This window comes from Monopterus albus, unplaced genomic scaffold, assembly GCF_001952655.1.
Source record: "Monopterus albus unplaced genomic scaffold, M_albus_1.0 scaffold11.1, whole genome shotgun sequence".
Taxonomy (NCBI): Eukaryota; Metazoa; Chordata; class Actinopteri; order Synbranchiformes; family Synbranchidae; genus Monopterus; species Monopterus albus.
In genome coordinates this window covers 2,275,478-2,295,213 of record NW_018127891.1, presented here as the reverse complement: position 1 = coordinate 2,295,213, position 19,736 = coordinate 2,275,478, and the positions used below count along the sequence as shown (strand labels likewise).

The following is a 19,736-nucleotide window of genomic DNA, read 5'->3' as shown; positions in this document are numbered from 1 at the left end:
ACAACTGGGAGCGGCTTATTAACATTAGCTTAAAGTGGCCAGACAATGTCGTACAATGACAAACGCCTGCCAGTGGTTTATGGATGAATTCCCTGGACAATAGATTGGCTTGCTCTCCCCAAGTGGTTCCATTCATTTGCAATTGCAGGCAAGAGATTGTTGTTGAGAAGTGGGCAATCGAGAGGTGTGTGCATCTGCTGAATGGAGGCAAAAAACAAACACACATGTCTGCATCGTTAGTCCATACACACATCCATGCACAGCAATAGTTACACTACTGCTGTAGCCAGTGGGGCCTAGAATAGCACACAGGCTACATTCCTCTGCCCTTCCTCCGCTGCCTCGATGAGGCAAACACACAGCAGACTGGTGGGTCACATGGACCAGCAATGATCTTGAAACTGAAATGGACGCGCGCGCGCGCGCGCACACACACACAAATAGGTAAGTAGGCACAGAAGATTTGGGAACATGAATTGTTACACCAATGTTAAGGCCCATGACACACAGTCAGACGTACTGTAGTGTACATGCTGACTTCTACATAAATGCATAAAAACATAGATGACACAAAATATTTATCTATCTATCTAAAATAAATGAAACATGGCAGACTTCGTATTTTCCTAATTCAAACGCATCATCAACAGTATTTATGAAGACAAGCACATGTCCAAATATTATTTGAAAAAAGAAATGGTGGGGAGGAGGGTATTTAAACTGGCTACTGTGACTTGCTTTTTTTCTACGCCCATGCACAATTATATTAAGTAGGGCCAATAGGAACAAAGAAGAGGCAGGTCCGAGGCTCCACCTCTCCCCAACTGCCTTCCTCTGAGCTTTTTAGATGTACATAATCCCTGAGTTGACCCAGAAAATAGGCAGTCGTTTCAAGATCTGATGCGGCAGTCTTTGTGCACCTCATCCGCGATTGAGCATGAAGCGTTACCCCGTGGAGCACATACTGTAATTCAGAGAAGCTTTGCCTTGCAGAGGAAAACTGTTTAAAAAGACGGAACTGAAGCAAAGTCGCGCAACTTTGTGAAAACGGAGCGGATACGGGTAAGTGGTTTTTATTGGATGTATTTGTTGGAGAAATTGAGGTTTTAGTCAGTGGTGGTCTCAGGGGCTGCTGCTGCTCCATTGTTTGCATCCCCTTGTTTCAAACTCGAGATTAACAAAATGGACAATATTAGTCTACAGCCTCGGGATAATTATTGAACGCCAACATTTAGCCACATCCATACATTGGAATCGGAGAAAACCGAAGCCTTTGTTGAATGTTATGCCACGCTAGAAATGTGGTGATTCAGCTGTTGGGGAGATGTTGCATGATGTCAGGGTTCTTTGTTGCAACCTTACGTGCGTAAAATGTAACAGATCTTTCTGCATCAACTGACATGCAACATATTGGGGATTTAAGCAATGATTACGCGATGTAGGCATTTCAACTCAGTTTTGTCGATCCCGCCGTGCACGAATTATCCAGCGGAAAAATGTACCCAAACAATGTATGTCAACCTATAGTATCAACCTGGGCGTTCATTCCGTGGCGCAAAGAGGGGAGGCTTTAGGAAAACTGAATACACCAGGAAGGTTTTCATTATTCGCCAATAGGCAAGACAACATCGCTGATATTTCCTTCTAGAGGCGTTGTCGGTGGTTTAACTTGAGGTGGAATTGTGACAGCACAGGGAATATCTTTGTTTCCTTTCAGTGAAGATGATGTGTTGGGTTACAATGAAGTGAGCTGGCTGTGTATGACTACAGCAATGTAAAATCTCTTGCACTGAATATATATATCACACTTAGCAAATTCAACACAATTGTAGGGGTGTGCGATATTGACAAAAATGATGTCCATAACGATAAGCAAACGATATTATGACGCTACATAAATCAAAAATGGGGTTAAGTTTTATATTGCAGGCTACTAGGTCGCTCTTGTTAATAGCGTATTAATTGTTGCGTAATACTATTATTGGAACGAACATATTTCAGTGTTTCCCATACACTGATTTATTTCTGACACTGAAAGTCAAAATCCACTGATCTGCAAGTGGATAAAGTTAATACTGATTCTTAAACTCTGACGCTGAATGTTTGCTCCTTCAGTCCAGAGTAACATTGGAAAAATATTTTCCAAGATTCCAATGACTTGTCCTCTGGAGGCGCAGACAGCATGGACCAAAGTAAAGCCGAATTAACATTGGGAACATAAGAAAACACACGTGGAATATCTGAACGGTCCAACCAGTGTGATTAGCGAACCAGTTAATTTGTTTCAAATATTTCCAAACTTTAACCAGTGCTGGTAAAGCAGCAAAAGAGGATCAGTAAGAGAGATGTGGGAGAGGAGGAGGACAACATCCAAGTGCAGTGCAGAAGCAACAGGTCAGATGGAGGAGGCATAGGTGTAGAAGTAACGTGGCCTCGTTTCTATTCTTCTGAGCAAAGTGGTTAAAGTATTACCATGTATAACCTGTGGTGGAGTGATCATGTACATGCTGAATGCACGCTCAATGCGCACTGGACTCTCGCATGTTTTTGATTGGGCTTGTGAAGTGAGTGACACACTCAGATATTATTGTAGACAGTATATGTATATCACACTCCCTTACACTATTGTTGGGAGTCTTAGCCAGTTTGATACCGATTAAGCTAAATTTGTCAGTGCCATGTTAGGCTCAAACCCGATGCACCTCTTCTGAATTTCAGACATCTTGGTTGCCCCTTGCAGAGTCCTAACTGTCTCTCCATTCTGCTTATAGACAGGAGGTATGGCAGACCATCTGATGATGCCCATGAATCACAGCTCAGCTGGCGCCAGTCTCCACGGTTACAGGATGGGCATGAATGGCGGCCTGCAGGCAGGTCACCAGCAGCATGCCAACCAGCAGGGCATGCGGGCGCTGCCCAATGGCCAGCTGATGCACTACGGTGGCACCCAGGCCAACATGGAGACAGCCATGAGGCAGCGGCAAGGCATGGTGGGTGGACCAATGAATGGACAGCTGAATGGGGCCCAGATGGGTCACCACCAGATGACTTCTGGTAACATCATGTATAATGGCCAGCCCCAGCAGCAACAGCATCATCCTCAGCAGCAGCATCACATGCATCCACAGCAGCACCAGCAACAAGCCCAGCACCCGCAGCAGCAGCAACAGTTCATGAACGGAGGTTTAACATCCCAGCAGCTCATGGCCAGCATGCAGCTGCAGAAACTCAACACCCAGTACCATGGACACCCACTGGGGCCTATGGGAGGGAACCACATGGGGCCCACAACCCAGTACCGCATGAACCCGGCCCAGCTGGCTAACATGCAGCACATGGCTGGGCCGGCCCTGGCCCTGAATGGCATGGATGCGGATATGATTGACGAGGATGTCCTGACTTCACTGGTCATGGAGCTGGGCTTGGATAGGGTGCAGGAGCTGCCAGAACTCTTCCTGGGCCAGAATGAGTTTGACTTCATCTCAGACTTTGTGAGCAAACAGCAGCCCAGTACTGTTAGTTGCTGAGAGAACCTAATTTTCAAAATGGAACAAACGGAGACAGAAGAGCAAGAATAGTCCAGGGTCGATGTGGGGTGCTCACCTCTTCACTTTTTAATTTGTCAGCACCTTCCTGTACAACTAAGCCAAGGTTTAGTACAGGATGCATAGAAGAGAACACTGGATATCCACAGTGACCACACAATGCTCAAGTCTCATGTGCTGGTGGCCAGAGGGTGGCTGGCTTTAATGCCTAATCCCACTTCTCCCATTTCCTGGACATGAATGTAATAAAGAAATGATGACATTCATAAAAGCCACTCTGAACAATGCTATGACACTGTGTAGCTTCCAAGCCTGGACTCCATGACAGTTTACCAGTAAAAAGGTGTATTTATTTATTCCTATCTGAGAAAACTGACAAAAGAACAACCACCTTCTCCATTTTGGGAAGAAAGTGTTTTATTATTATTATTTTTTGAAAGTAGGACAGGGGAGAAGTTTAAATTTGTCTGCTAATGATTTTTCCCATTCTGTTTGGCCTAGTAGTAAAAATAAGCTCAGATGACAAGGTCATCTAAAAAGAGCCTGGATTTTTTGTCAGGAATGATAGACATGACAGAAGTACAATGTCTCGCTTCAATGGGAATCTCATCCAGATTTTAAAATGGTTCACTTTTGGTAAAGTGCTGCCTTTTTAGATGTAGTGTTCTCAAAAATCTACTGCTTGTTCTGTATGAAGCTGTATACCTCCAACAATGTCACCACTGTTGTGTTCTATTGGAGATGTGGGGGGGGGGGGGTGTTTGTGAAAGGGGTTTTTGAGGATCAATAAAGATGGCCTGGATAGAAGTGTGGCCTGCTTTTCCATTTATTGCATAGCTCTTCTCCTAGGCAGCGGGAAGCTAGCTAAGTGTTTTGGTTAACCAGCAGGTGAAGGGAAAACTCGCTTTAAGTCTGGGATGGGAATCTTTTAAACAGATGCAATATCTATGCTTTTTGGGAAGGGTATCTACAAAAACTCCTGGGGTTTCAGCAAACCTATCTTTTCCTTAGTTTATCATTTTCATCTCTAAACAGTGGCACTGGTAGGAAAATGACTGACATGGTGATAATTACATGATTCTCTGCTGTTTACCAAAAGAGGAGCTATATTAAATGACATGTAACATCTCAGGTAGTGATATCCGAATGGGGTTTACAGATTTAACATTTATTTCTGCTTGGCTGCATAAATGCCATGCACTTTACACGGTGAAACTGTCTATAATAGTGGCAAAATATTCCTTTTTACAAAAGCAGCAAATGAATAACACTGGTATCTCTACAGTTTGTTTTTTGCTATGTATAAAGAGTGCACACGTGAATGGGGGAGGTGAAACCGACTAAAGAATGCTTACTTTGATGGGGGTTTAAGTGACTTAAAGCTTGTAAGCCCTGACTCAAAGACAGTGCTGCCATTTCCCAGCTCACCCAGTGGATGGTCAAAGAAACTGACATCTGGCTTAAAGCAATAACTTTGAACAAATTACTTATGCAAAGTCAAAACAACCTCTCTCCAATTTACACCACAGCCAGTTGGATAACAGTTTTCCTCATAATAGTATTCATTATGAAATGAGGGTAAAGAGATTCTCTGCAGTGGCTGAGTTTGCTGAATTGTTTTGCGCCTCTGGGCTATGAAAAAGCTTGATTGAGGTCATGTTGGGAATGTCACCACCACATTTAGCTTTTAACATTGTCAACAAAAGGCATCATTACCAGCAGTAAGTAAGCAGCGTAACAAGGGAAAAATGAGAGCACTGGCAGTGTAGTTGTTTAAAACTAGGAATAGTGTTTGCTTATCGCTCAATTTTTGAGCCTGATTCTGCTGTTAAAGAAGCCGAGTCTGTTTTCATTTGTCCAATTGTATTGAAGGCCGATGTGCTCAATTTGAAACACGGTATTGTGGATGATCCAGGCTGAAATAACAAAATGCTGGCTTGTTCCAAGTAACAGTGACTTGCTTAAGGGTATGTGAGTGTGGATGTTCTTGGCTTGACACTGTTGAGAGCCTTGGCACAGTGCTTAGTAACGGTTGCAGGTCCCTTGCCCAGCACCAATCTGGTGAGATAGTCTTTTGCTGTGCGATACATGGGGCATTGCTGGCACACTGTCAGAACTCTGTCTCCTCATGCATCTCATAATTGTATGCTGCACTGTGAGCTCCTTGTTTAGCCCCAGTTAAATGCAGAGGTTTTGTTTCTTGATTGTGACTCCACAGACAAATGGCTAACTTCGCTAAACAGCCCTGTTTGTTCACCCAATCCCTTGTTATGGCTGTTGCCTACCTCACAGAGGCCAGTCTAGACGCAGGCTAAGCAGGGTGGGACACTCATACGTTTACAGTTACTGCTCTCTTCTTGTTTTCAACCCACCCACAGCAACAGCTCAATCCAATACTGTCTTCTTGTGGCAAGTTGCTGTTTTCTCAGAATAAGTCAAAGACCAGAACCCACATTCTGGCAGGGGGTTAAGGATCTCTGAAGTTTAGAATTAGAAATTAGATAGAGGGATTTTTTTCTAGTCTTTGGGGATTTCTTAGCTGGGTTTTCCCATAACACTTTTGTGACTCCACTGAAAACCCTTGAGTAAACATCATGCAAGGTAGGGCTACAAGCAATCCAGATTACATTCCTGTCTTCTGCCCCATATCTGCATGTAAATTTCTATGCATTCATCTATGCATTAAGCATCAGCATCTTTCTGATCTTTGGTCTAGCTGGTGCCGAGACCGAGCTCATGCTAACATCAGGCCCTTGCACCAGTGACAGATAGGAAGTCATTTGCTGTTGTCACGCATGGCCAGGTCTTCACATGCACACACACTCAGTATTAGCACACAACCTGATCAAACAGGCTAACAGGGGTATCTCAATACTGGTGTAGAGACAGAGAGATAAACGATCTACGTCTCATCTCTGGTGATTGTGATCCTTACCTACACTTTCAGTCTGTTGTTAGATTAAGGTGGGTCCATTATTAGTGTAAGTGAGGAAATCCCATTTGTAAAAGAACATCCAGAAAATGTAACATATTAAATATGTAGTTATTTTGAAGTGGCGTGACTAAACTTGCTACTTGTCATTGCAATGCTAATTTTCAGGTATGAAAAAGTAGACACCTCAAGAATCCCCCAGTGTGAATAACTGTAAGGCAAAGACTGAAATACACACAGTGAAAGTGAGAGGAAAATACGAGTGTCCCAGATGAGAGGATGTGTTTTTTTATTGACAACAAAGGGCACATTGCTGTGCATGTGAATATTGTGTGAAGAGGGCACATGTTTGAACTTGCTGGATTTAACAAGAGAATTTAGAAAGGTTTTTGGTTAACCTTGTGTGTGTGTGTGCGTGCATGCAGCTGTGTGCAATGATGCGTGAACATGTGTGTGTGTTTGTGTGAATGTGTGTGTGTGTGTGTGTGTGTGTGTGTGTGTATGCTGGCAGAGGGTAAATAAACAGCAGATCCCTCAGGGCAGGGTCCATTTAGTGGGCATGTTGCTCAAGCCCAACTTCCTGATTTTCAACTTAAATGCTCACCTTGTATCTCAACTTGACATGTAGTCTTACTGGATGCTGTTCCCCCACAAACATATTGCAGAAATTTCAATGCAACAAGCCTCTGGGAATCATCAGTGGTGCATTGTTGGATTCTGCTCCTGGGCTCAGCATCTTCTAAGCAACAAAATCCTTTCTCTTTCCAACATGAGGGGAAAAGCAAAAATAATCACATCATACTTTCCTTCCTAGAACACACAGTTTAGCTGTGTCTCTGTAATGGTTCCGCTTTCCATATGAAACTTGCTCATGAGGCCTTTAACTGCAGCCATGTACCTTGTGAATGGAGCCTCCAGAGGTAAGTGGCTGTCTCTGGCATGTCGGGGCAGGTGACCCAGACGTTGCCTAGTTACTAGCAACACCAACCTCCGACCCCCTTCCTAAACCTGGAGTTGAATGGTTTTCCAGCTCTTTGAAGTAGAGGGATCGGGTGTAAATAATTTATTTTCCTGCACACAGCTGACACTTTTTTGTCGAGCTGGCTCTAACTTGTTGAAGCAATGTCTAAAGGCGATAAATATTGAATGGTTGTGTGATTTACACAATTGAGCCAAACTGAGAAGAGCTGTGGTTTCACTATGATGGCAGAAAGTTGGTGTCAGCACATACTAGGTAGAGACTTTTGTTAACATCTCTTGTTAAAATACTAATTCAGTATGTTATTTAAAGGTCTTCTAAATGTATGGATTATAAGATGTGAGGGGTTTTATCAGGTAACTCAAATTCACACATAAAAAATGTATCAACTTTCAAAGTGCTTTTTAGCTTGGCACTCCAATGTGTCTAAACCTGACACACACTATAAAGAAACACTGTCTTTACTGTAACAGGGAGCAGACATAGTAACATCAACACTTGTGCAGCGTAATTCAAACTAAAAGAAAAGCCACGCAAATATTACTACTGCTTTGAAATTTAAAATGCTTTTGTTGACACCGTGTCATGGAAGGAAATCCACCGAGGTGTTCCTGACATTACAAGTACAAAATAATGTCCAGTTCAAACTGACAGTCTCAAAAAAGACTGGGATTCACAAAGATATATTGCAAGGCTTTTCATTGCAATTTTATTTGACTCTAGCCAGTTTAAGGGGAGTAGGCAAACTGCCTGACTCAGTCTGGGACAGTCACAGGTTCACAGGTTAGAAAAGCGGAATGCAGCATTAGCACAGGCGGTATACTGTACGTGATGTCGTTGTGTGCAGGGCTTTAACCTTGCATGCTAATCTGATGACAGCAGCAAGCACATGCTACCAAAGAAAGAGTGACAGGCTATAGGCTGGGGGTGGAATTAATACAAGAGACTAGTTCTTGTTATGCTGTATAAGTGTTACTCCTGGTGTAACAGCCTAATATTAAGCCTAATATACTGTAAAAGCAGTGTGCTTATAATGCCATCTGTCACTGAGTAGGCTCATTTTCACCCCTATATTTCTTATACCTGTGAATGGTATTTTTTTTTTTGCTTTTTTAGTTTATCTGTGATCCATGCTTCTATTTACACCAATGAAAAGACCATATCTATGCTGCCATGTGACCAATACTTTCTTTGCAAGAAAATCTTTGCATTAGCTATAGGCAGGGGCCAAACAGGGTGAGTATGTTGGTCTGACCGCTATCAAGCTCTTAGCAGATATTATCTTCCCATCAAATGTCACTGGAGACAAGTGAAGCAGGTCTGCAGCTTCATTTATGAAAAGTGATTAAATTACATTTGATTTTGGAAACATCTGTAGCAAGACATGACTGCCAGTCTCATGTATTCCAACCAGAATTTCTAAGTGAAGAAAGAGACCCAGGCTTTGGGCTTAGTTCCCTTAGATGACCTGGTTTCCCTGGAATATGATCATGTTTTCTTAAGCCCCCAAGTTTGCATTACACAATAAAACAAACTGTAACCAGTTAGAGTTATCTATCCATCCAATCTGAATAGGGTTGTGGGGCAGCTAGTTAGTTCAGGCTAATCAGTACATTTATTGTGTACTCAGTTTTTGAGGCATCTGCATTTTGTCCATGGCTATGAACGCAATGCCTGCACCATAAACCAGGACTCTGCACAATCTGGAAAGGTGAGCCAAAGATCAACCTGACAAAGAAATGCTAGTAGATGCATTTATAACTGAGCCCTCAGGGCTTTGCAGGTACACCGGGACCCTCACCCTCAGTGAAAGCACCTCAACTGACAGCCTAAATGCATACTGGGAATTCTGGAATCAGCTGGAGAGAAGGTGGTGAACTGAGCACATTATTTTTGCATTGTTCCTCTCTAACTGTGCCCACACTTGTCTTTAGAGTGCAACATGCCAGACTAGTTCTGCAAAGAATTTGGTGTTTCTATACCACACATGAAGCAAAGTCCTGTTTTTGTCACAGCTCTGACTGATCTGCATGCCTGCAGAACTTCCTTTCATACATACTGAAACTGTTCTACATGGTATACGACTGTTGGACAAAACCAGTGGATGACTCAGGGGCTCTGCACAGCAATGTTGGTAAATATTCTGAGCAGGACTTTCCCCAAAGTAACTAATATTACTGTATGTCATAACAACAAAATAATCTTGCTTGCATGTTTTGGAGGACATATCCAGTTATGTTGTCTATGCACCGTAACACTAAGCACACCAAGCTTGGCACCTGATAAACATCCCACTGTAGTGTTATAGTGAAAGCACAAACTTACTTCCAAACCTTCACAAACACAATATGTAGCACAAGGGGTTGTTATTTCTATAAATAGCACTGGCTTCATGCACAACACTTTGGCTACTATTACACATCAACAAGCAAAGGCATCATCATGAGCTCTGAGCTTGTCACATGTGCCTAAGCATATCATACAAGCAGCACAGATTGTGTGTACATGTCAAATGCTCACACACGCACGCACAAACATGGATTCATACCTATCCATGTCAGTTAGAATCAGTGGGTTTGGTCACCGTTTTTCAACCCTATGTCATATGTTTTCCTGTTTTCAATAGGAGGATGTGGTTAGGTTCTTCTGTATTGTGCAGAGCTGCACACAAGCAATTTTTCACCCACAATGCTAATAGCCCACTCATGTACTGGCAGAAACAATGACCGTAATATTTACCAGAAACAGCATGAACAATAGATTCACATAATCATAAAAATGAGGATTCTAAATAATGTAGAAAATTTAACAGCAGCAATTAAGGAAAAATACTGACAATGGAGCAACAAAAAACATAATACATAATCTTTACGTAGTGTAAAAATATCACAGAGATTAGTATACTGAGTCTACCAGATGGAGATAAGGCCACGCATGGCAGCAAGGCCCAAGGAGATTCAGCAAGGAGACATGACTAACGAAAGTATACAGGGCTGTGCTGCCCCCTGTTGGTGGATCTCTGCCAATGGAAGAACCCTCAGTGACCGACATTACACCTGCTCCTCAAAATAAATAAGAATGAATTAGTAATAACATAATTCATCTATATGCATTCTCAACTTTAAACTGACTTGCCAATTTTAAGTCTGACCTTTTATTGCCTCTAAATGTCAAAACCTGACAAATCTGCATTAGTATGTGCCTGGCATATAACAAGTAAGTAGGAAAAGGTCAGGCAAATTAGGGAAGAAAATATTGTCTTAATTTAAATAAGTGAACAAAACACTGTGTAGCAAACAGGGCGAATGCAAGGGAGTGTAAACAGGATGTAATCACAAACTGTGGTTTAAAAGGTTGACTCTGCAGAACACAACTAAACCAGCAGCTGAATTATTATATATTTATTGAACAATGTTAGGTATGATAGGGCTCTCCATGTAGGAACTCTAATATTACAGTATAAAAATTTAAAAAGTACAAATAGCAAGGACAAGACAAAGCATGGTATACAACATCCAGAATAAGACAAAAAATTCATCATGGCAGTATTTTCAGAATAGTTTGATTTCCCCCCCAAAACTAATGTAAATGTAAAAACTATTTTGGAGATTTTAAATCAGAAGCATTCCCAATTACGGGGATGAATGTAGTGATTTCTGGTCTTTCATTAGGGTTTTATTACTTTAAAGTAACTGACACAAACTTCTGAAAAAGGCAAAAATACAAGTCCATATATTTATGAAGTACAAAATATGAAATGTACAAAATAAATGTAAAATAATAAAGGCAGGCCAAAAAGCCTTTTACAGTTAAAATGGCCACATATGACTCTTCGAGTTATACTGAAATGCAAAGGAGATGACAGATAAGTGGGTGTTCCTACGTATCCCATGCTGCCTTAAGGCTGGATTGTGCTACACAAAAATCATTCCTCATTGGATGAGGTCAGGACAGGGGTATGTAATATCAGATATGGTGATCTGATGGAGGTTGCTACGTGTAAATGGTCAGTACGTGTCCAATATGTAGTGCATGTTATACTGATCTTAAAAGGGATGTGGGGTTGGAGTTTAGTCCTTTGGAAGACTGCGGCTCGTCAGCTGACTTCCTCAAGTCCGTTTGAGCTTGTCGATGTGGAACGTGAGTTTGAGGGCTGGGCCGAGTTTCAAGCCCATGTATTTCATCATCATGTCACTACGTAGCAACAGGAGAGCTTTGCCATCAATCTCCTGTAACAGATAAAGGGATTCACACCTGTTATTTCACAAAATTGATGACCTCACTGATTGAATGCCACACTGCTATTTTTTTGAACACACCCCTTTCAACTAATTGCCCAATTGCACAGCCTTGCATATCATGAATGCTGGGTCTTGTTTGCTTTCTGAGAATCTACTGCACCTACTGGTAACTTGTTTGCCATGTAGCAATAAAAAATATACTAAAAACCTGGATTATTCTGGTTAGTCACATTGTACTGCTATTATTTTGAACAATACTGTACATTTTATTGTGCTGTAGATTTTATTTTAAATGGATGCAACAGCCATGTTGTACCCTGCCTCTTGCCCAATGTCAGCTGGGATCGGCTCCATCTCCCTGCCATCTACAGAATGAGCAGTATAGCTAATGAATGGATGGAAACCAAAAGCTGTTTGGCAGTTTCAAAGGGAAAAAAAGTTATTAAATATAAAATTACATTTTTTTATGTAGATTTTTTAAATACTGTATATCATCACCATCATGAGTGAATACATACATGTTTTCTGAATAGGTCAGCATGTGGAGCTAAAACTGGGTCGATATCTCTGATATACCGCATGACATCGTCCACTGTCCACAGGCTGGGGTCCTGACCACTGGGCCTCGGGCTCTCCCGGAAACTGCCAGAGCCTGAGGAAGCACAAGGACAAACTCAAGCATCCATAAGCAAAGCTATTTCATGTACCTAAATAAAGGAACCACCAACAGATCAAGCACCACAGTTCATCTGAACTTGAAAACTCTATAAATAAAAAGCAGAATATATCATTCAAAATGTACAACTGCATGGACTGTACATGCAGACAAATGTGTGAACACATCTATGTATGTAGACACTGAATGTCATAAAACAGAATCATCCACTGTTAATGGACTATGAATTCCAGCAGTCTGGGGGCTTCAAATCTGGTAATGTTAATCATTTTCTAAAGCTATAACCCTTGCAGCTAAATAATTTCTTTATTAGATATAGCACAAATTATCAAAGGCCTAATTAACAACCTTAACAAAGGTACTGTTAAATCCTACTTACAGTTTATTCGGTAGGATTCTTCTGATTCTACACCATGCTCAAACAGCATTGTGTGAAATGAATGCAGCTCCCCTATTCAACTGTAACGGGCCTTTTCAGCAATGCAGCAGTGGTGCCAACGCAGAGGTCTCCAGCAAAAAGAATGGTGGATCTGGCAAAGTTCCTTGTTGGTCAAATAAATATGGGCAAGCGCACATTCCTTCCTAGTTACTAACATGAACGCAGTTTTTCTGCTCTTTACCTTGTGATCTTTAAAATGAAAGACAAAATGATTGCTACCGCAGTAACTCTGCAGGGTGAGAAGGTCAGAATCGTAATCAGCTTTGACTCTGGTATAGTGGCTCTTGATGTGTATGTACAATGTTCTTCCATAAAGCAACAAGTAGACGAGTGAACAAGCTCTTGTGTCAGAGTATTATGAACCACTGCAGTGTTCTAGTGCCTGGACAGCCTTCAAATGCATAACGATCTGTTATTCAAACTGGACTCTTTGGATCATATTTCATTTGCTTGTTGTTATCGGAAGCAATGCCCCAGAATCCCTGTGCTTTTTTTTTTATGTAGAGCTGTTTTGGTCTGATTGCCCACATTGGAGCATTACAGTCAATCACTGTAAACAATGGCAATATTTCCTTAGCCAGTGTTTCGCACTACCTGTAGAGCTGTTGTGATGCAGCAGCCTAGAGGGAGACCTTAGGCCTGGTGTTTGTCCCGTTGAGTTCGGACAGAGAGGGCTCTTCTTTATGTGCTCTGATGTGGCAACTCTGCTCTCCACGAAGGACTCGCCTGGCGAGAACAGACAGAAACCCTCCCAGTGAGACACATCAACACACTGACGCTTACACAATTCCAAAATAACAAAAGGAGCCATCAGTTAAGAAATTCAACATAGTAAATACTGAATGATTAAAATGCTAAATACAAAAAAAATTACAAAACTGATTTAATTCTTTGATATATTTCAGTGTTATGCTTGTAACTCTCATAAATATCTATTTGGTGATTTGATGTGTGTTCTAGGCTTCTGTAAAAGTGGAATGCCCTTTAGAGGAGGATATTACCCTTTAACATAAATCTCATCAAAGATCACATTAACTTAATTAAAATCTAAGAAAACTGAAAGATGATTAAATACTTAACCTCCTGCTCCAGAACCTAATCCTACTTGCTCCTGAGCCAAGAGCTTCTTTTGTTTTAGTAGCACCTTCTATATACTTGTATAAGGCTTTACTCGACAGCTCAGAGCAGTACGTTTTTATAATTAAATGCTTAATAGAAAATGTGGTGAATTAGAGCTGAGAGCCACACATTATATTAGTAAATTCTATACGCAGGTGGAAGGCTTTTGGGTTCACAGATTATCAGTCACCTTAACTTTGAAGAGTCCTGGTGGTTAAATAAATCTTTCACTGGCTTGGTTTTGTTCTCCAGTGTGAATTGTGAGACCAATCAAGCTCTAGACACATCCAGGATAATTAAGGTAAGCAGGAAATGTGCACACAAACAACACAAAGTGTGCAAAAATTACTAAACACTTTCAGAGGCCGGTGTATACAGATACAACAAATTATTACTATTGATAGCCTGTCATTAGAAGTGATAATACTGTGCCTTGTTAGGGGAAAGCGAACTAGTCATAATATTCAAACACAGAACTGATATTGCTCTTTGTTTCAGATATAACTAATTCTCATAATACCGATGTCTACAGTCAGAGGAATATTTTTTATAACCTTTATAAATATAAAAAACAACACTAAAATTACAAGAGTAACATACCATCAATGGAGTGCCGGGGTATTTTGACCAGGTTCTGGGGAAGGGGACTTCTGTAGTCCTGGAGAAACCTCTTGGTGCCCCGGCCTGGGCCCGTTGTCAGGCTGTCACCAAAACCTCTCCTGTCTAGAACCAGTACAGATAACCAGAGGGCATAACTACAACTGATACAGTCAGAGGCAGGAAAGGTACAGATAAGTGGATCAGACTGTATCATTTGGTTAAAATTATATAGAACTATTCTTTGATCAAAGACTCTACAACAAAGAAATGAGATTTGTTTTGTATTTTAGCTACAGGAAATATAGAATAAACTGTAAAAGCATTTACACTTTTTAACACAGGCAAGGCATGTTTTACCTTTAACCCTCAAAAAATTGGTAACTTTTATCAAACTAGAAGACAATCAGCAAGAACACTCAGTCAGCATCCTGAAATGGAGGTCGTAGCCATCAGGGGCGTAAATCACCAGTTTAGTCATGATATGACCTTATACTGATTCACTTAGCCAATAGTCCAGTGTTTGAGAATACGCAGAACCATGACCTGATGCAATTTCGATTTGGGGCCTGCGATCAATATGAAATGATACAGTATTATGTGCCTAGTTTACTGTGCTCTTAAGGTCTGATGAAGACCTTTCAATTAAACATAAACTTTGACTACTGACACTGGAAGCATGTACAAGGTCACACATACAAAAAAGCTGGAAAAATGTTCATATTTCATGCACTGCAGTAGAATTTCCTTTAAAACTTCACACACAAGTAAGCTAATGGAAATCCAGATAAATATCTGATTACCACACCTGACAGTAATGAGACAACTGACACCCTAAGTACGTAAAAAGTGATATGTGCATGCTAAAAATACAAAATAAAAGGACTTCTTGTAGGTTTACAGGCCTCCTCCTTTCTTTGTCTCCTGTATATTATCAAAATGAAGACATGAACACACAGTGCGAGAGACAGCACTGACCTGTAGTGTATGGGTGACTATCACAGTGCAGAGCTCCTCTGGCTACAGGCTGGCTGCCAAACAGAGGATCGCAGTGCAGGTTGTGGCAGAGTTTTTCTAGGAAGCGGAGGACGTAGGTGACACTGCTGACTGTAGGCAGGGTCAGGGTGCGCTGCTGCTGGTCAAAGAAGGCTAGAGGGTACAAATGAGGCAAAGGACAGAATCAAATGCAGTGCTATATTCTCCTCTAATGGAAGGTAAACAAAAAAATTAACTTTTTTTAACAAAGTGTAATACCCACCTGAAATGACTTCGCCACCTTGTCCAGACTTGAGGCAGGCAAACACTGTGCCCTGATTGTGGGCAGAGTCCACACAAGCCTGGACACACTGCTGAAGCACCGAAGAGGCTCGGCCTGGCCCAAAATGGTCTGGGAGTTGCTGGATACGCCGCTGATCCAAATGGGGACCCACTTTGCCGTACTTGTTAAGGTACACACAAACTAGGGGGCAAAACAACAAGCAGAGGAGTCAGCATTGAAGGTTACACAACCAATTTGATCCATTACATCTACATCTAATTTTCTTACAGGAACACAATGCTCATTTTAGAAGCGGTTAATCTTATTTGCTATATTTGCCAAGATTCTTCAATTAACAGAGCAAAACCAATCAACAGGGATCATATTTTGGCTCTACTTTGCCACTAATGTCAAACAAAATGTTTCTATCAGATTGTGCTACCAACACGGCACAAAGACTTTGACAGAATGAGCCAGAATGATGTACTGAACATCCCAGACAATTAAACCATAATAAATGGTGTGCTGCATGTCTGTGGACATCATGTACCTGTGGGAGCCTGTAGTGCAGAGTTGGGGATGGTGGCATTGTCCAGAGGCACAGTGCTGGTGTCAGGCTCTGGGGTGCTGCTGGTGGGAGATGTGGGGACTGGATTAGGTACCACGCGTGGTTTTCTCTGGATACAAGCACACAAGCGCGCACACACACACACACACACATACATACATCTTACAGCATTTGTCTCTTTACTGGTCCATTACCATCAGGACATTTGATGGGAACAGTTCATAATATAGCATCAAATGTGACTCTTATAGTGTACCTAGTTATTATTTATTACAAATGTCGTCCAGTAAATGTAACAAGGTGTAACACTGGAAAATAAAACAAAGAAACCAGCATTGTTCATCTCTCCTCAGTACAACACTAGATCCTAGTTAGTGCAGCTACCTGCTTTGCAGGCATATAAACTAGGTGTTGCCAACATTTGTAGTAGACTTTTTTTTTTTTTACTGTTGCCGCCTTTGAGATGGAAACCAGAATCTCTCCATCTCCCTAACTTTGTTTTCTCCATAATATTACAGAAGTTGACAATCTCCCAATTAAATAAAGAAACTCACTCCATACTTCTCTGTCACCAAAAAACAATCCTTCTAAAAAAATTTGACCTGCCACAGTTTTATAATAAACTAAAAATATTTTTACATTTCTCATAATAATATGAAAATCTCTTAAAGTTCTGTTTTGAGCCATTGCTTAAGAAAAGCCAGTCATTTAGCCCCACATTAACAATGTAGGACAGCAAACAGATCAAGTTACTGTCAAAGTTATCAATAATGTGCAGCTCTGACAACTTAACTATTCTCAAGTTCAGAGCATTGACTTGGTCAGCCCCTCACTGCCCTGGTTTCTCTCTCTGTCTCACAAACACATCGACAACAAATTGTCTGTGGACAGCACTTTCTGTGTCTATGTTCTTAACACAATGCTGTCTATAGTGGAGACACAACTGTTTAAATAAGTTATTATCAAGCATGTGAGGAGCTAAGCTAAGCTAATGTCATTATACAGCTGCATGTTGAGTTTGCATGCTGTACATAGCTGTTAGTCAATACAGACTGCTTATGCAGGTGGATGACGATGTTAATTTTTTAACTTTGACGCTGAATATTTGCTCCCTTAGCGCAGACAAACATTTTCCAAGACTCAAAGGGCCGGCCCTGAGGAGGCACAAACATAGCCTGGGTCAGAAGTATTAGCAGAGTTAGAAACTTAAGAAAACATGTGGGAAAGCTAAACAGTTGTTTTGAATGGTGCTATAGGCTTTAACCAGTGCTGCTCAAGGTGAGGAAGAGATACCTGTAGCTAATGAAGAGATAGATGTAGAGGAGGTCAACAGCCAACAGGTCAGATGGATGATATTATTTAATACTTAACTAATACAAATACTAAAATGTGGGGGGTGTACTTCGATTTACATGACTCCCACGTGTTTTCCAGTGTAGGAAACACTGCAGTCACTGCATCTAAAGGTTTATTTAGATAGATAAATTAGATAGATCAGAAACCATCTTAAGATACCTTGCTTGGAAAACACAAACAAACAGCATGGTATTAATATATACAGTACACCCTTCTCATATAGTCAAATGCTATATTGTGATATTCTGTGGTCCAGAAATGCCTGTGTTAATGTGTATGTACTGGACGGCCACCTTGCTGCCAGGCTTGGGCCCTCTTTTCTTTGGGATCTTAATAGGTTCTGCCTGGGTCTGGGCCTGCTGCAGAGCTATCCTCTGTGCCCAGCTGGCAGGCAGTCTGCCTCTGGTTCGCCCTGGGCCTGTCACTGGCCGGCCTGGGCCGGCCATGGCATCTTCCAACCAGGCAGCTCTCTTGGCCCAGCCCAACTGTTAGGAAAAAGCAAAGGAGTCAGAGTCAGGAGGGGCTAACTCTTTATACGGTGATGCTCCACAGTAATAATGCTCCCTCCAACAGGTCATGAGATATGCTACAAGGTTCAAAATGTTTTACATGCAATCAAGTCTGTCATTGTAAAACAACTCAAGTACTAATGCTCAGAGGTGAGCAAAAAGATGCTGTGTTACAGAAAATACTTGTTCTAATAAGTAAAGCCAACACTTATTTAAAAGTCGGTTCACTCATTTACTCTCTACATCTAATACTGCTTAATCATGCAGATGCAATAGGTTTTGTTTGAGTACCCAGTTCTGAGATATACAGTATTGTGCAAAAGTCTTAGGTAACTATTAGATTTTTGTTTTTAATAGTCTAAGAAAGTCACTTTCTGATTTTCCCGTTTAGGGGTCGCCACAGCGAATTGTCACACTGACGACTCACATGTTGACATTTGGGACGTGTTTTACACCGGATGTCCTTCTTGATGCAACCCTGATTCGAACCCGGGCCACAGCAGCGAGAGTGCTGCGCCTTAACCACTAGTCTACATACAGTATTTCCTATATTTTCTAGTTGTATTATGATAAATAAATATATATAGTCATCATAACATTGCTAAAACAAAAATACAAACAAACTGTATAGTCAATTTGTGGTTTTCGAGCTGTTATAAAGAAATATGAAGAATTCAAAGAGGTCAAGGGCAAACATAGGAGTGGTAGACCAAGAAAACTGTCAAAATCTGAAGTTTCTCAGAGTTTCTTCTTTGAGAGACAGGGGGAAATCCAGCAAGGACCTAGCTCAGCATCTGGCAGGTTCCTCTGGATGCCAAGTTGATGCTTCCACAGTCCACAGAAGCTTGATCAGGAATGACCTTTGTGGGAGGACAGCAGCCAAGAAATCACTTTGTCAGAAGTGGGACAGGGAGACAAGGCTGAGATATGCAAAAGCTTGCAAAGACTGGAGTGAAGATTAGTGGTAAAGGGTCTTATGGAGTTAAGTTTGAAATGTCTGGGTCCAGTCTTCAACAGTATGTAAGAAGAGTTGGAGAGAGGTGGAAGAAGGAGTTCGCTCGCAGCCTTCAGTGAAACATGGTGGAAGGTCTGTCATGGTTTCAAGACAGTCTCCCCCAAAAGAATTCAAGCTGTGTTCAGTACAAAAGGAAGTCACACTAAATACTGACTCTGGACTGTAGAAGCCATTTTGCTCTAAATGTTGTGTTTTTTTAATATTGTGTACATATTTCCTGTATTTTCTGGTTATTTCTTGATAAAGAGAGTGATACATAAATATCCTGATGAATGATTTTTCACATCTTCTACATTTTCAAGTCCTTGAACAAATTCTACAACTATTAAAATGCCTCCAAGAGGGAAAAGAGCTAATAAATCAGAAGTGAATGAGGATGTTGAAGCAGAAGAGGATTATATTTCAGCGGCGCAAGTAACAGAGATGTTGAGTCAGCAGAAACAAATTTACATCGCGCTGATGAACCAACAGCAGGAAAACTTCAAAGTCTTCGTGCAACTAC

General features: G+C 41.3%; 2 protein-coding genes across 4 annotated transcripts in view; one reads left to right on the top strand and one right to left on the bottom strand.

The window, feature by feature from the left end:
* Nucleotides 1-830: 830 nt before the first annotated feature.
* On the top strand, nt 831-4,284 carry cited4b (Cbp/p300-interacting transactivator, with Glu/Asp-rich carboxy-terminal domain, 4b). The gene is made up of 2 exons (XM_020590165.1): nt 831-1,062; nt 2,772-4,284. The coding sequence occupies exon 2, from the start codon at nt 2,781-2,783 to the stop codon at nt 3,525-3,527; it is 747 nt and encodes a 248-aa protein (XP_020445821.1). The 5' UTR covers nt 831-1,062; nt 2,772-2,780; the 3' UTR covers nt 3,528-4,284.
* Nucleotides 4,285-10,853: 6,569 nt separating this feature from the next.
* LOC109954703 (Scm polycomb group protein homolog 1) overlaps nt 10,854-19,736 on the bottom strand; it is a 24,743-nt gene continuing 15,860 nt past the window's right edge. For all 3 annotated transcript variants that reach the window (XM_020590209.1, XM_020590211.1, XM_020590210.1), the window contains exons 10-17: nt 18,004-18,195; nt 16,337-16,463; nt 15,787-15,987; nt 15,507-15,677; nt 14,532-14,654; nt 13,407-13,538; nt 12,216-12,349; nt 10,854-11,685 (exon numbers count right to left, since the gene is read on the bottom strand). In XM_020590209.1, the coding sequence (XP_020445865.1) occupies nt 11,566-11,685; nt 12,216-12,349; nt 13,407-13,538; nt 14,532-14,654; nt 15,507-15,677; nt 15,787-15,987; nt 16,337-16,463; nt 18,004-18,195 (1,200 nt within the window). In that variant the 3' untranslated portion in view covers nt 10,854-11,565. The remainder of the gene's footprint in view (nt 11,686-12,215; nt 12,350-13,406; nt 13,539-14,531; nt 14,655-15,506; nt 15,678-15,786; nt 15,988-16,336; nt 16,464-18,003; nt 18,196-19,736) is intronic.

Coding starts and splice junctions, on each gene's coding strand:
- cited4b (XM_020590165.1), top strand. CDS start 2,781: ATGGCAGACCATCTGATGATGCCCATGAATCACAGCTCAGCTGGCGCC.